Raw genomic sequence first — 16,115 nt, 5'->3', positions numbered from 1 at the left:
TACACTTTCTCTAATTTTATTGTTCTGGTTTTGTTGAAAATAATTTTTATGTACAGTTATACAAAAATTTTAACATTATGATTATAAATTATGAATATTTCACCTAAGGCAACAAATTCATTTACATTGCACTGATGGTAACTGTCATACAAGACTATAGTTTCCAAGTTTTTTAGACAAGTATCCTTCTCATGTTTTTGGTAATGTCATAGAAAGACATAAATAATGATAAATATTGGTAACTTGAGCAGGGGAACTCTTGCAGAAGGCAGTTTTAAACCTGAAAAATCCCTTCATATTCCGTTTAAAATATTTGAAAGATTGTTGGCGGTGTGACTGCAAATTGGTCAAAATTTTGTGGAGAGAAGAAGTTCTTTAGAAAAGAGGGTAGTGGCTGGGAGAACCAATGGAACAGTTATTGCATCTGTTCAGTTGCACATGGATGGAAGTTTATGGAGTCGCTGTTAACCATCAGAACTCCAAAATAATTGATATTGGTAAATAACTTCTTTCGGCAGAAGTTTAGTTTTGATATGATAAAAATAATTGTGGAGTGTTAGCTCAGTGGTTAACGCCAGTGCCTTTCAATCATAAGGTCCCGAGTTGAAGTCACTCCAAGATTAATGTATGTCGCCCAGTTACAGAGTTGTTGACAATTCATAATCATGGACGTTAAATATGAATCTAAGAGACTGACTTCGGTCAGCTTGCGGCTTTGATAAGCCAATGATGGCTTCTTCGCAAGTTCCTGTTTGCAGGAGGATTTAAAATACAATACATACATAATAGTTTCAACATGTGCTTCCACATAATCAAGTTTGGAGTTTTGGTTGGTAGATACCAAAGTTTAAAAGTTACCTTCATAGATTACCCATGATCTTGTCCTTTCTTAATGTTGTTGTGCCTCAAGTATGTGACCAGGCTTGTAGTGGTTACTCCCTACCAAGGGGGAATTTTGCTTGTACTTGTGCTCGTGCTGTTTAATTTATCTCTGGTAAATAGTGTTACCACAAAAAGTTATGTATCAAGGAAAAGGCAAAGCCTTTATGATGTAATACCAATAGCACAACAGCAAACTATCTCTATCAAAATCAAAATGAATATAAAACAATTGAGAGCAACTATATAATTAAAATACTTAACGAAGAATGGAACTTTGAAAGTAAGGCAACACTAATAGCTCTGTGATGTCACATTTTGACTTTCTCAAGTCTTTGTGTCTAGTATACGCAGTATAGAGATATCTTCCAAACTGAATCATTATTGTTCTCTTAGCTAATTTTGCGAGAGCTGATTTTCATATAACTAACCACTAATAAATCATGCTTGGTTGCATGTTCTTCTCTGCCATAACCTAACTCTACAACAATTGAAACATGAAACGGGAAGTGTCAGGTAACACCCGAGTCGGGCAGTCTCCTAGAGCAAGCATCTACTAATTCCTCATCTTCATCTGTTGCGATGTCTTCGTCCTCATCGCTGTCACTGAACTTCACGAGAGACGGGAACAGCTCGCCCCCGTGACAGAGCAAACCTTCTACCTGTCGGTAAATCCTTGCCGTTTGTCTGTCCCGAGGATCCAGAGAGTTCAAACGAGGCAGAAGATGAGCTGCCAGAGTCTTCAAAGGAAGAGGACAAAATGCAAGTATAAGGGTTAATCATGCTTCTCCTCTCTGTCTTTAAAATACACAAAAAGTTTGGGGAAGATATTTAAAAAGGAAGTAGATTGAAGCGAATCACCTAGGCGATTCAAATTTCATGAAAAAAAAAATGCTTCCATTATTGAAGGTTTTTTTCATCAAGAGATAAAATTTCATTGAAACTCATAATTGAACCATGCAAGAACAAAATTGCAACTGGGATGACCACTTATTGTAATGTGGTTGGGAATGTAGTAGGTGGGTGGGGGAGGGGAGGGGAGGAAGGAGGGGCAGGAGCTGATGGGTTGGGCAAAAGATTGAACTGTCAGGAGATATTATCCTTACCTATTGTAAGGGTTTGTTTCATACAAATCATTCGGAACAACAAAATGTTATTACATTACGTTTGTACCCACACCCTTACCCCATCTGGAAGATGCCTTTGGCTCATAGTATAGTTCTTACTGCTCATTAACTTGTACTGTACATTAAAATCCTACTACACCAACTACGAAATTTTCCTGTGTTCCTTGATATACAGACCACACCCTGCATTTGTACAAAGCTTTCATAACAAAAAGTGCCATGACTTGGCAATTTTACTTGAAAATATTTTAAAAAGAATGATAACTGGAGACAACCAATGTTATGTTATGTACTCTTAAAAAGAATTGCTTTTACAAAATACACATCAAACACTTCCTCCTTTACCCTCCTAATAAACCAAGGACAAACCTACCTGTTCTACTTGAAGTTGGTTTTCTATGATTCGAACTCTTAGCTGAAGGTCTACATAAGTCTGTAACTGCTTCAGAGTTTCGTATCTTAAGACACCAGATGGCATTGAAGTGGGAGGTTTCACAGGTCTTGGTCCTTTGAGAAAGACAAAATTAACTAATAACAAAGGATAATTTTTTTTTTCTTTCAAAACAGCAACCATTGTATCAAATTCAAGATATAAATAGGACGTTCAAGCAGAAAAGAAAACCCAAAACAAACCTTCCAATAGTATTCAAAGTGCATCTTCAAACCACTTGTTAAGCAATGAAAGTAAAAAGTGTCAAAATTTTTACCAAAATTAACTGCTGTATCCTTTGCTCTATCATTATCTATCATTTGCTCTATCATTTGGAAAAGTTTCTGAAATTCTAACCACTCACCAGCTTCACCTGTTCTCATTAACATCTCTCTCTGGTTTTCAAGTTGCTTTCTTCTGGATTCTATCAGCTTGAGATTCTCTTCCATCAATGTTAGCTCTTCAGATGATATAGCTTTACCTGTCAGAGAGAAGGAAATATACATAGTAAAATGATAAATGTCTCTGCAACTCTTACTTGCACTCTAGTAGTTTCCTGTACTCTCTAATTGTACTCATACATTTTGGAAATTTAGTATACAGAGACTGGTCCAAGCCAGACTTAAACTTGTAAGAACAAAATATGTTTACTCTCAAGCTGTTATATTTACGCTAAGTCTACCTACTGACAACATTACTATGCTTGAAATGAACCATTCATCACTAGATGACCTTATTTTGGTGAAAAGAATGGAATAGGGTGTCCTAGGTTTGCTTAAAATACAAAATTTCTATCACTAATACTCGGCAGTTTGACTCCTAAAGTCCCAGCACATCATGTATCTAAGTATGTATGTCAATAACTATAATTACACTAGTTATACTTACAGAGGGTTGGGAGAGCATGAGATTACCAATCAGTATAAAATGATAATGTTCACAATGGGAGAGTTATACCTAGGAACCAAGACAAGACTGAAGGAGTAAACTAAATCCCATGTTGCTTGAACGGCTGGGCAAGTCTCAGTCTCACCTTGGTTTGGCTCTACTTTGTTAGAAATTGCTGCAGTTGATTCCAAGAGATGCTTGTATTCCCTACACATCTCAGATGCAATTAGAGTTTGTCTTTGCTGGTAAATACAAAACCAATGACAAAAATGACAGCATATAAAATATTTTGATGGGTAATGTTAGAAATGACCTCGAACAGAGAGTAATAATTTCCATAGCAAAGCTGAAAATAGCATCATGACAAATTAATAATCAGAATAGATATCTGAAACAAATGGTTGAAATGCCCAAAATGGTTCCAACATTGCACCTCTTCGGTCCACTAAAATCAAATACAATCTTTGTTGTCAACAACCTTATACACTTTCAGAATGAATATAGTAAACAAGTAATAATGCTTAACACAACAACAACAGATTATACTTGAATACTTTTGTACCCTAATTTGGAGGAAAGTTTTTTCCTTGGTAATATGCTTGATGATATGCAGGTCTAAATTTGTTAACCTTTCTGCAGTTTCGCACAGCTCCATCAGGCTTGCCCCCCACCCCCCCCCCCCCCCACACACAGTATAACATTTAGGCAATAATCACTCTTTCAAAGTGATTAATTCATCTGCAATATCCTATTAGCTTGCATCTTGTAACTGTCATCCCTTGCCACCCAACCAAACATCCAAATGAAGCCTTTAGACTGGCCCATGAGCAATGCAAAATTTGGGGACCTTAGCCTAAGACAACAGAAGAGAATAAGATATCTTACATCTGTGGATGAGTTGTTAAGCTTCTCCAAGAATCCATCTGTTTTAGGTGACTTAAACTTTGAACTCTGTTTGATTTTTGATCTCCACTTTGAGTTGCTGGAAAGAAGTTTCTTCAATGAAGTGGGTATTTCTAAAGATTTTCTGAGGAGAAAGAAAATTAAAAGTAGTCCTGATGGTCAAAGGTAATAACTATGAATCCTGGTAGAGGAAGTTAGAGTTAATATATACTGGTTTATATTTATCGACAGAACAAATACTGTAAAGAGGCTGAGAACTGTGTAATTTGTCCCATGATATTTGTATGTTACCATTACATTTGTGGAAGAGAGAATAGAGCCTTTAAGTTGGGGATTGCTAACTCAGCTCTCGCTTGGTATCTGTCAATCATGCTGTGCCCTGTATCAATTTTTGTATTGATATGATTAATAACTTTGTATCTCTCTTATATTGGTCATATATAAGTAATTTAAAAAAAAAAAATCAGTTCCTAAACTAATACGAATATTTGATGGAAATAACATGAGAGATTGCTCACCCATCCTTCAATAGTTCAAAAGCAGTTTCTTCAACTTTTACTGTTTCTGGATTACTTCTTCTCTGGTGTAAAGATTTCATGTTTACAACCTCACAGTCACCAGATTCATGGTTTGACCTTGTTTCCACATCACCACCACTGGTATGCCTGGCCAACGACTCACTTCTTTCTCTTTCGTCTATGCTTGCCTTAGAAATATTTGTATTGATTCCTTCAACAGTTACTTTCTCATTTTCAATTGCATGTTGACCTTTGACATTTCTGTCTCTGACAAACACACCGTTCTTATCATCTAATTCATTTCTCACTTTCCCTCCAGATAACAATCTGTCGCTACGAGGTGGCACACTTCCAAGTCTTCCTCCTCCTCCTTCTCTTGATCTTTCACTTCCAGATGAAGTTGACCTACGTTTATCTAATCCCTTGTTGCTCTCTCTTCCTCTGATCCCCTTCCCGATGTCGGACGAGGATGTTTTGTACATGTATCTCTTCTGAGCAGAGACAGGCTTTGGTAGTCTTACGACTGCCTTTGGTTTGCTCTTTCCAGTGGCCTTATCCTCAACCTTTGGTGTCCTTTTCATATTGATAGGCTCCAACTTTGCTGGCGGTTTCTTTCTGTTATTCATAGTGAGGCGTTTTCCAGGATTATTAATTTGCTTTGGATCAGAGGCTTTGGAGTGTCTCTGAATGAGGTCTTTCAGAACTGAGTCGCTCACTATGGCAACATCATCCAGTCTGTCCCTACACTCCTTGGCCTGCGCATCTTCTTTAGTGTTGACTTGATATTCTGTGTCTGATGAAATGAGTCCAGCTTCAACTTCGGGTAGAAGATTCTTTAAGGAAACACGATCGAAAAGAAAGACAAGTTTTCAGACATATTACTTATTCTTCAATGTGAGAGCACCATAAAATTTAACTAAAAATACTTTTCACAAATACCTGTGAACCTCCAAATTATTCTTAGACATTTAATCAATTCATTGACTCTATGATGGAAGAAATATTTCAAATTGGAAATGATTTTTTTTATCATTCATTTGTTTTCACTTACATTCTGTAAATTTAAGTACCATTGGCACTTCTTCTTTTAAACTTCCTTTCTGGCATAGTTCAAGGCATTTAAAGTCATCAGTATTGTTTCCAAGTTGCTAAAGATGCTACTAATTGCTAAGATGTATCTAAAACTACTTTCCTAAAATATCTATATTATTTCCAGATACTGAATAATGTTACATTTAATTATTCTACGAGGGATAATTATTTTCATAGTCAGCAATGACAAAAATTCTCAAAATTTATTTCATGAGTGCCTATTGTTTTGGTTTCCTTTCTTGCTTTGGTTTTCTCTCTCTTCTCTCTGGCATACTTGGCAGCTAAATGAATTTAGTGTACGCTGACTGAAATACTCATTTGAGCTTTGAAATCACAACTGGTTTGCAATCTCACCTTAACAGCTCTATCTCTAGCCTTGTTTGCTTTCTCTAATCCCTTCTTTAATTCTTGCAGCATCCTCTCCTCTTCCACTGAGACCAAGGATGAAACATTAACTTCTACATCTCCTTTGGTGCGATCAACATCAGGAAGGTGAGTTTTTTCTGATGGCCAGGGCAATAGCAATTTATGAAGTTCTGTTGCAAGGGCAGCACATTCTGAATTATTTTGTTCTAAATATTCTTGCCATTGCAACAAACTCCTTGGTAGATTCCTTTATGAGTGAACAAAAAAAGAATCATATTTGTAGCACATGTATTTGAAAACATTGCTTTGGGAATTTATGTAATGATTTTAGCATAGCAACTGCAAAGACCCCACTTGAAGTGTGCTAATCATCATTATCCTATAACATTCTATTTGTTAGGTTACCTATCTGCATCCTAAAGTAAAAGAAAGTAAAATATACCCAAATTATACTTTAATGTCCTCTTGTTGTCTATCTGTCTGGAATTGTGGGCAATTTCCTTAGACATACTGTATCTTCAATATTACTGTAGTAGCATAGCCTGTTTGATACCTATAATGGGACCTGTGTCTACTTAAAAAGAGGGGAATGCATGACCTCAAATCAGTCCCAGCTTCTGTCACCAATATTGATCAGCATCAGGGATAGCATTTGCCCAATAGCCATTTTTAATCTGACATAACTTGACAAAGGATCACTAGCCGTACTTACTAGAAGTAAAATAATGATGACAAAACAATCCATCATGCCATTTGAAAAATGTTTGGACAAAAGTCTCTTACTATTATTTCCACGGCCTTTAAATTTAAATTGACGTACTAGGGAGTAGGAAGCTAACATAAAAAAATGTTGGTTTGTAACTGAATACTGCCATTGTTATTACTACCTAAGTTAGTTTGTTCAGCTGCACAAATGTACCTCATTGATTCACACCACTTTCGTGAGGAAAACTGAGGGACAACCTGGGCACACTTCAAGTTGCGTTAGCTTGCAGTTGCTATTGTAAAATCGTTTAATTTCCGGGAATGAGTCATAACATTAACAGGCACAGCGCCATACTATCGCATAAGTGAATGCATTTCGCAAAACTGAGCCCTGTAATTAGGCAATAGTTGTAGAGATACTTTCAATGAATAGTATCAGCACTGTTACGACAGAAACGCATTGGTTCGTCAAATTTATATGTTTCCCTAACATAAATTTAGACTTACGTAGGGTAACCTGATGAGTTCTCAGCTGAAAACGAATCCATTTGAGGCGAAAGACAAATGTGCAATAGCTTAGGGTGACTAACTGTGTGTGCTTCTTGCAAGCAACAAGATGATCATGTTTTGAAATCCGTATCCAAATCGAAGTCAACTAGCCTAGTCATCGTTGCCAGATGCGAGTACACCATGTCTGCAAACGAGATCATGGGAAGCCAAATGTCTAATACAAAAATTAGATTAATTGTTATAATTAAAAATATTTTGATTCGTCATCGTCACCCAGTCAGGCGCGTAGCCAGGAATTTGCCAAGGGAGGGGCAAATCTGTAGGCAAACTATCAGAGCCGTAGATTCGGCATTGAAAACTATCTAAGCGTAACACCACCATACAAGCGTACAAGAAAATTTTGGCTGAAAATGCCTCCCAGATCGCTGGAAATGGCACATCCCAGGCCTTGTAAGTTGCATCTAAGCTTGAAATTACTAGTGATATCATTAAAACATACCAAAAAAATATATGTTGCCCCCTTCGCCCCCCCCTCCTTGGCTAAGCGCCTGCACCCAGTGACACCACGGCAAATTACACAGATACGGCATATGTATTACCAAACTATAAGCCAGGTTTATCGACAGATTATCGGTCGAAAATCCTGTTTGATTGAAATATCTGGGCATATTGGTAGGAAATCCTCGTTTATCGTTCATAAACCTGAATTATCAAACGGAAATTCTGGTTTACCACTGAAAACCTGGGTTTTTCGACCGGTATACCCAGTTATTCTGATAAACCAGGATTTTCGAATGATAAACATGGTGTATCGACCACTTGATTTCTACAGAGAAGGATGGTGGTAATATTAGTCAATAAATACAGGTAGCTGTTTTCGTTAAAGCCTACAACTTTTTGAGCATGCAGTGTTTTGTAATCTTTCATTGAATGAGAGGATGTTGTCACAGGATGTTGTTGGATTATTAGTACGTATCGGATAGAGACATGATAACGGTCATTGTATAGAAAGTTGTGCTTACAAATAACGGTTCAAAATTAATTTTAGTAGACAGGTGTTTCTGTTAATTGAATCAGGGAAATGTTACCCTGGGTAGCATTTCCCTGATTAATGATAACTCTTGACTTGTCCCGTATGTATGAACAAGAACCATTTCAAGTTAATGCATACTATGAATGAACTCTTGAATAAAAAGTGACATGGAAGAAATAATAATTACAAAGTCTATCCCAATATAAGAACATATATACATGACTTTGGATCAACTGCAATCGAGTTTTGAATAAATAATCGCCAACCATTGGTGAGGCTAAGTTCCGAGCAACACCAGTTACAGCAAATACGTCAATCAGGCCAAGTGGGTACTTCTAATTTTTCTGCATATTTGAGGGCAGTTTGATGATCATATTTTCGCTTCTTCTTCTTGTACAGTTCAAAGTCAATTTCCTAATTTAAGTTTGGGTACGGTACCTCCGAGGCATGCGAACCGTCCAACATATCTTCCAAGGGAGTCATTCATTACAATCATGGATGCAACCACCTTTTCTTGGAGCGGGTGAATAATGTCAATCATCCTCCTGCCTCCCCCCCCCTCCCACCCCCCATCCCCACAAATAAGTAAACATGGTTGCCCCCCTGATTACGAATCATCCGTTTCAGAAAGTACTGGAAGCAGCTCGATTTTTCATCATCAACGTTACATAAGATACTTATATTGCTCAAACGGCCGCCCTCATCTAGCAGACAGTCACGATCCCTTACTTCCAAAGTCGTAAACCCCGAACATCGCCTGTGTACGTTTATGCGATATATACACGGCAAATATATACAAAACGCATACGGTGGTTCGTGTTTAGCGAACTAGTTCTTTGTTCGTCAAACAGACAGAGATTATTACCCGTCGCTGAAGAATATAAACAGAAATTTAACAGAAGCAACAAAATCGTTTCCGCACACGATTAGAATCATTCCTTGATTACTCAAGTTTCCAAAATGTCAGTTTTGTGAAAGTTTTATCCTAAGTCGATGGAAGATTGCGAACGAGGTTAGTTTTTCCCTAATTGTCTTGTTAATATTATATCGTATATAATAAACGATAAGCTAATTGAGCCTAGGCTAGTACTTGAAAACGTCAGACAGTTGGAACATCGTTTAATAATCTACTTCAATCTAAAGCATCGTCATTTCTTGCGCTGCTTTTACAGATATAACTGAAGTTGGAAAACAGGTTAATTGGCATTTTGTCTAAGTTTAGGTCTACCGCATACTGATATTTATAGGAATTGACATCTTCAGTCAAGTTGTGTTAAGACTTATCAAAAGAACACGAATTGGTCCCAATTTCGTTAGCCTAGCCAGTGTACAATGAGCAGATGTTAGATTATGCTACAGAAAACCAATCTGAAAGTGAAAAATACATATTTTTTTCTCGTTTTGTTCATTAAGTAATCCCATTTTTAGTTTATAGCAAGACTCCACTATAATACATTATGCATATGAGGCTAATATAAGTTCTGTTCATCTATAGTTTTTCTATACTAAATGAAAATTTTCAGTTCACATTTCACAAATTTAAGTTATGAATATGGCCGTGGCTATTCTTACGACAAGTCGTAACAAATATTTATAAACTATTCTTACGACAAAGGCAAATTCAAGAGCAATTCATAAAGCAACTGGGCATGTAGTAGGGGTAACCCTAACCCTTAACATAACCCTAAACCTCGATTCTAACCCTTACCCTAACCCTAACCGGAAATTATTGTTACTCCTCCTCGTAAAAATAGTACTCCTGGTCATGAAAATAGCAACTGCGCATGCGTAGTCGGAAATTATTGTTACGTCTAGTCGTAACAATAGCCACTTTGTATGAATATTGTTGCGAGCAGTTAAGGATGATTGGGTGGCTTCCATTTTAAAGTTACAAATGTTTGTACCACAGGTATATTACTAGATTATAAGAGTGCCAAATTATGACACAGAAAGGGTTTAGTATCTTCACCAATATTTTTGCAACTTAACCCAGCAAGAAGTGTGTTTGTTTTGAAGAATTGCTATCAGTTGTGAGGTATTGGTAAAGGATACAAATTTTCCCAATATGACTGCTATTGGCCTATGCTGGTTGTAAATGCCAATAACTGGTGCAACACTAATGTTGTAAATTTTTCAAATGATATAAAAGATTAATGTTTTTCATTTCTCTCCTTATATTGATTTTCACAGATTATTTCTTGATGTCAGTGCTTAACTGAAGCTTGCCCCAGCAAGATCACCTGTTAAAATGGCATCAGTTCACTACAAATTTAAGAGCCAGAACAAGTATGACACTGTCATATTTGATGGACTACATATTTCCCTGGCAGAATTCAAGAAAAGCATCATGGATCAGCAAAAATTGAATGCAACAGAGTTTGATCTACAAGTGACAAATGCACAAACTGGTGAAGGTATGTGTTTTTTTTTTTTTTTTACTAGTTTGGAAATGTATTTGTATCATATCTTTTATATATATGCATAAAATCAAAGAATCAGGGGTTTTTTTTCTCACACTTTTTGTCATAAGAGCCTCGATGCATGGTTTACTGTACAAGTTTGACATTGTATTGTATTACCGCATCAGAACAAAACCAAAGTTGAAGATATGTTTTCTACAATATAAGTGAAACCACAGGCAACCTTGCTTGTTCAGTCCACGATGGTTATTGATTTTGGCGTGTGTTAGCCTTCTGAAGGAATAATAAATGAAGAAAAAGGGGTTTGTTTATACTGTCTGTACATTGTACCTTATAAAGTTCAAAGACATTTTCCTGAAGTGTCAATGGTTGGGTCATAGGTCACGTTGTAGTATCGTCCATTTCCCCTCAAAAGTAGGAATTATGATGTGCAATTGCCACAGTATTTGCCTAGAACTGTTTTAGTTTTATTTTAATATGCAATCTTTCTGGTTTTCAGAATACAAGCAAGACGACGCCTTTATCCCAAAGAATGCATCAGTGCAAGTAAGAAGAATTCCTGTTGGAGGTGTTGGTGCCAATATCACTGGGTATGATCTTTGTTTTCGGTTTAAGGATACAGTTTTAGTTAATCTTCAGTTGCATCATTGTCCAGAGCAAATGATACACAAATTGAGGAATATGTGAGTAGAGAAAGGTGTAGGCTAATCCTCTTCTCACAAAATTGATTTACTCTGGAACCTGCCTGATTAGATAGGTTGACCAGCATAAGGAATAAGTGACAGGCATGGTGCCAGCTTTTCCTGCGAAATAAATTATTTGATCATTGGGCACGTTATTTCATTTTTGATTTTCTGTCTCATACCACCATGAATGCCCTAATCTTGATGGTCAACCATGCATTGATATGTAGACCATAGGAATGGAATATGTTTAACTGTAATTATCTACACACTGAGCTGGTCCCATTTAGAGTGTGGTACATATTGCTTCATTTCTCATTGTTGAAATGCATCTCATTTGCATTTTAAAATGAAAAGAAGGCGGGCTCTGTGACTTAATATGTCGCTACTTTAGCAATAGTTTTACCATCTCTTCAAATAGTTGTAGTTTCCCAATAATTGTGTTTAAAAGTGAGTAGATTTGAAAAATATGCACAATATTTTTGGTTGTGGTGCTGGTGGCATTGATTCTAACTGACGTAAAACTCTCTTTGCTTTTCTTTCAGGGAGCCCACAAGAGACAGCATATCAAAAGCAGTACGTAAGACCATCCAGTTTGGGTGATATTTTCTTCATTCTCTTTGCCATTTGAGTCATGTGTGGTACTTGTAAGTAAACTTTAAAGATAAAATCATCTTGAAATTATGTTTTTATACAGCACCTCAAATGCTTTTGACCTTGATTAATTAACATTTTGTTTCCTCATTAAAAGATCTGTTAAGTGTGTATCTCCTATGGAGAAATTTAAATTTAAGACCTTGTTTCAGTTCAATGGAACATTGTTGTTGTAACCTGTGGTTACCCTTATATTATCGTTACCTTCAGAGATTGAAGGTTGTTCTCTGTTAGATTTGTTTCTAACTTATTCTTATGCATTTGGTGATTTATGGTCATAAATGTTAAAAGTATTTGCACTTGTGTTTGATGAATACGCCTCTCCTGTGTGGAACAGCAAACTAGCAGCAATCATGTCGCGAATAGCAGTTTTGATGAATCACATTCTGCGCCATAACCGCAAATTATGTGTGTTGTTTAAGGAAGCTAGCTGAAGGAGGTCTGTTCCCATTACAAAAAGCCGCCATCGTAACTGAGCCGTTTTCGCATATTCGTTCCCTTGAAAGAGGAGAGGACAAATTAACATTTCCAACACAGCTCTTCATATTATGAATAACTTAATATAAGTTAACAGATTTTTTGTTCCTTTTCTTGTTTTATTTAAATTGGCAAAGTGTCTGCTTGTCATGTTTTTAATACTACATTATTGAGTATGATTTCTTTTGTTTAATTTAAAATATTAGTAAAATACATCTTTAATCTTGCTTTTGCCCATTGGATACATATGGTCAAGTATCATGGTCATAGCATATGTAATGGTTGACCATGTTGTTCATTTCTTAAATATCAGATCTGAAAAGAAACTTCTCCTTACTATGACAACTCTCTTTGTTACAGCACATAGCTTACTTAGAATATGCAAAACATGGATAACATTTAAGAAATATTTTAAACTAATTGTCAAATATTATAGCAATGTCAGAGTATTCAATATGAGTAGTTGGTGTTTTATTTATAAAAGGGATATACAATTATAAGAATCTTGTCATAATTGCAAAAAACTGTCATTGTTTTGTACAGATATTTTAAACTCAGTAGTATTTTGTTTACTATCGTACATTCATGTATTAAGCTGTAGATGTGCTGATGCTATCCTTAGCATTCCTTAGAAAACTTGAATTAATGTATCAGTTTTAAAACTGGTTCATTTATCATACGCTACTATATGTAGACCACATTGCTGACAACATGAATAGCGATCTCAGATGTCAGCAGTAGACATGCATCAATAAATTCTTCAGTATACATTCTAGATTATTTTGGTAAAATTTATCCTGTATAAACATTTATTGACATTTCTGTAGTCTGTAGTTCTACACATGGTTGATAGTAGCTACCAGCATTGGAGGTCACTGCCAATATTTGTTTCACATAAATGCTTTTCAGGCTAGTCTATGTAGACATGCTTGGAATATTTGTTGCAAAAATCTTTTTCCATTTTATGTATGAGCAACTTGATGTAGTCGTAAGGTAGCTCAAAATAGTAAGGCTTATGCTTTGTAGGTATATACTCACAAATAGTGCTAATAACTAATACATATTAGATTGAGTTAGGTGTACATTCTTACAGTATTTAGTTTGTTGTAGTGGGTTGGTGAAGCTGGTACCTTGTTTGTTTATCAACAAGGCACCAATCAGTCACTTCACTAGGTGATGTCTGCAAGATTTTGGTAGCATCTACTTTGTGAAAAGTTGAAAGGAATGTTTTTAAATGTTCAGAATAGAATTTATGGTATTGTTGAGCTGTATTACACTGTTTGGCAACAAAATGGTGCTGTAGTTTGTTGCCTGTCACACTAATATAGCTTTTAAGACATTTAGAAAAGAGTAAAGGACTGAAGGGCTAGAACAATATTTGGAACCTGTGCTAGAGTATGATCCTCGATTACTTGGTATGTCATGTGTCTTGGTTTAAAATTCTACCAGTGTAGTTTAAATGGATAGTTGCACTCGGTAACAAATGTTAAAAATATTGTTTGTCACTGGATCAAATCTTGTTCTAGTCAATAGTTTTGCTCATTCTTAATAATTTTCAAATTGTTTAGGATATCCTATGGAACTTAGTGAGGCACAGGGAGGGGAATGGGAGGGGTAGGTTCTCTGGATTGGTGTATGAGGAAATTGATAACATCTATTTTGTTATTAATAAAGCTTGAAGCATAATGTGGAGATATTGTATGGCTCCTAATGTTCAGCATATCACAGGTAGTAATTCATGTGAAACATGTCTGTTAGACACTAATTTGTTTCATTGCTAAAGTTTAAATTTTGCTATGCAATAAATAGGACATAGTGATTTCATTCATGTAACATTCCTAACACCTAGAGACTTTCATGAATTTGAAGGAGTTTAAGTTTTGAAGATATGTTTTATTGGCTTTTAATATTTCTTACTGGTGGTTTGATAAGTTTTTATGCACTGTATTGATTATCCTTTTCATCGTATTTCACATTTTTCATGTTTCTCATAATTTATTTTTGCCATGTGTCTAAAAGTGACAGTAATAGAAGGATAATTTTGTTCTCTTGTCTTATTTTATTGCTTACTACTACAGAATTAAGGGTGTGAGAGAGGGGGGGGGGAGAAAAACTTCCCCAACAGTTGCCCTATTTTGCTGTTACTGTTCTTTCCATGAATAAGCTGTATTTTATGTAACAGAGATGGGGCTAATCCAGTCCGATACAAGTAATAGTCAAGGCAGAGATTGAAACATACATAAGCACAAAGCCCATCATACACCATTATCTGCTGTTGCTCAATACAACCTTGGAAAATGATTTAGTTGTGGGACAGATTGTTCATTGTAAGGTGTGATGGAGTGTGACACAATCCCAATTTAAACTGTGAGTTCATTTATGATGAGCAGTTTGATGTATTGTTTGACATTAAAAATTACTGCACAATAGTAACAATGTACACATGTAAATGTAAATTAATAAATTTCTTAAAAACTTTGTTACTCAACAACAGAGCAAGCTACCGTGATGGGATTTGAACCGATTTGTTTTCATTTTACTTGCTCTTTCGTTCATATAACTTTTTCTTCAATAAATCATTTTTTAATCACTTAATGAGATTGGCTTAAAAAGAAGAAGAAAATCTTACTTGATGCTGTATGAGAAATGCTTGTTGTGTACTTGTTTACTTGGATCTGCATCATGAGTGACCTTATTTTGATAGATGGAATTTGGTATCAGAGGGCTTGTTCTGAGAGAGCGTATACTGCCTCTAAAAGTGCACACATTGTCTCTCAATTTCTTTGCCATTTCAAAAGAGTATAGAAAGTCTTGAGTTTATGAGACATTGGAGACTTGCAAGAAATGCAGTCTTGAGACAATGAAACAAATTGAATACAAAAAAATAGCACAACATTCCTGAACAAATGTCCTGATAACTGAAACAGTTCAGGCCAATAGTGTCTTTGCAGTGGTTTCAGAACCTAAAATTAGAGGGACACATGAACCAAATTTTGGCTTTGATTTTTTATTGGACACTCAAAAAGTGCAAGTTTCAGTTGAGGGTAATCTTCAGTAAATGTTGTAGTTTTCCAGAAATAAATGCTCACAAGCAGTATAATACAAATAGTTGGAAAATCAAGGCTTTAACAGTCTGAAATTTTTTGTTATGAATGTATTCTGAAAAATGACAAGACCTTGGGCTATTTGAATGTCAACCTTGAATGATTCTTTGTATCAGTTACAAGTATACTATTACGACAAGAATTGTCATTTTAAATGAGCCCCTCGATTTTGTAGCTAGAGTTCAAAGGTGGTATGAGTGCCATGAGTTCAAAGGTGGAATTGTAAAAATAGTCTGGTTTTGACAGAAATTTGTCCAAACAAAACTCAAGCCAACTCTATGAAGAAAGTGCCCATCTTTTTCCTTAACCTTTCAGCCCACTTTTGT

The 16,115-nt window shown here is 35.9% G+C and overlaps 2 protein-coding genes across 3 annotated transcripts in view; one reads left to right on the top strand and one right to left on the bottom strand.

Annotated features, from left to right (window-relative positions):
• Nucleotides 1–15: 15 nt before the first annotated feature.
• LOC139959998 (uncharacterized) lies at nt 16–7,654 on the bottom strand. The gene is made up of 8 exons (XM_071957981.1): nt 7,416–7,654; nt 6,192–6,450; nt 4,746–5,578; nt 4,210–4,351; nt 3,470–3,566; nt 2,801–2,917; nt 2,380–2,513; nt 16–1,619 (listed from the first exon to the last, which is right to left on the bottom strand). Exons 1-8 carry the CDS (start codon nt 7,454–7,456, stop codon nt 1,392–1,394), a joined length of 1,851 nt encoding a protein of 616 aa, XP_071814082.1. The 5' UTR covers nt 7,457–7,654; the 3' UTR covers nt 16–1,391.
• The window catches only part of LOC139959995 (uncharacterized), a 32,681-nt gene continuing 22,875 nt past the window's right edge, over nt 6,310–16,115 (top strand). The window contains exons 1-4 of one of the 2 annotated variants that reach the window (XM_071957972.1): nt 9,172–9,463; nt 10,642–10,865; nt 11,371–11,461; nt 12,100–12,130. In XM_071957972.1, the coding sequence (XP_071814073.1) occupies nt 10,700–10,865; nt 11,371–11,461; nt 12,100–12,130 (288 nt within the window). In that variant the 5' untranslated portion in view covers nt 9,172–9,463; nt 10,642–10,699. Of the gene's footprint in view, nt 6,330–9,171; nt 9,464–10,641; nt 10,866–11,370; nt 11,462–12,099; nt 12,131–16,115 lie in introns of those variants that run through there. The other variant, XM_071957973.1, reaches the window with a different exon arrangement.

Source organism: Apostichopus japonicus, chromosome 19 (assembly GCF_037975245.1).
Source record: "Apostichopus japonicus isolate 1M-3 chromosome 19, ASM3797524v1, whole genome shotgun sequence".
Taxonomy (NCBI): Eukaryota; Metazoa; Echinodermata; class Holothuroidea; order Aspidochirotida; family Stichopodidae; genus Apostichopus; species Apostichopus japonicus.
This window is presented reverse-complemented; position numbering and strand designations above follow the sequence as displayed.

Bases quoted from the DNA above. Each gene is read 5' to 3' on its own strand.
- LOC139959998 (XM_071957981.1), bottom strand. From the start codon at position 7,456: ATGGATTCGTTTTCAGCTGAGAACTCATCAGGTTACCCTAC. The intron at 6,451-7,415 runs GTAAGTCTAAAT...TCACTCATAAAG, and splicing joins AACTCATCAGGTTACCCTAC to GAATCTACCAAGGAGTTTGT. The intron at 4,352-4,745 runs GTGAGCAATCTC...CTTTCTCCTCAG, and splicing joins TTTGAACTATTGAAGGATGG to AAAATCTTTAGAAATACCCA.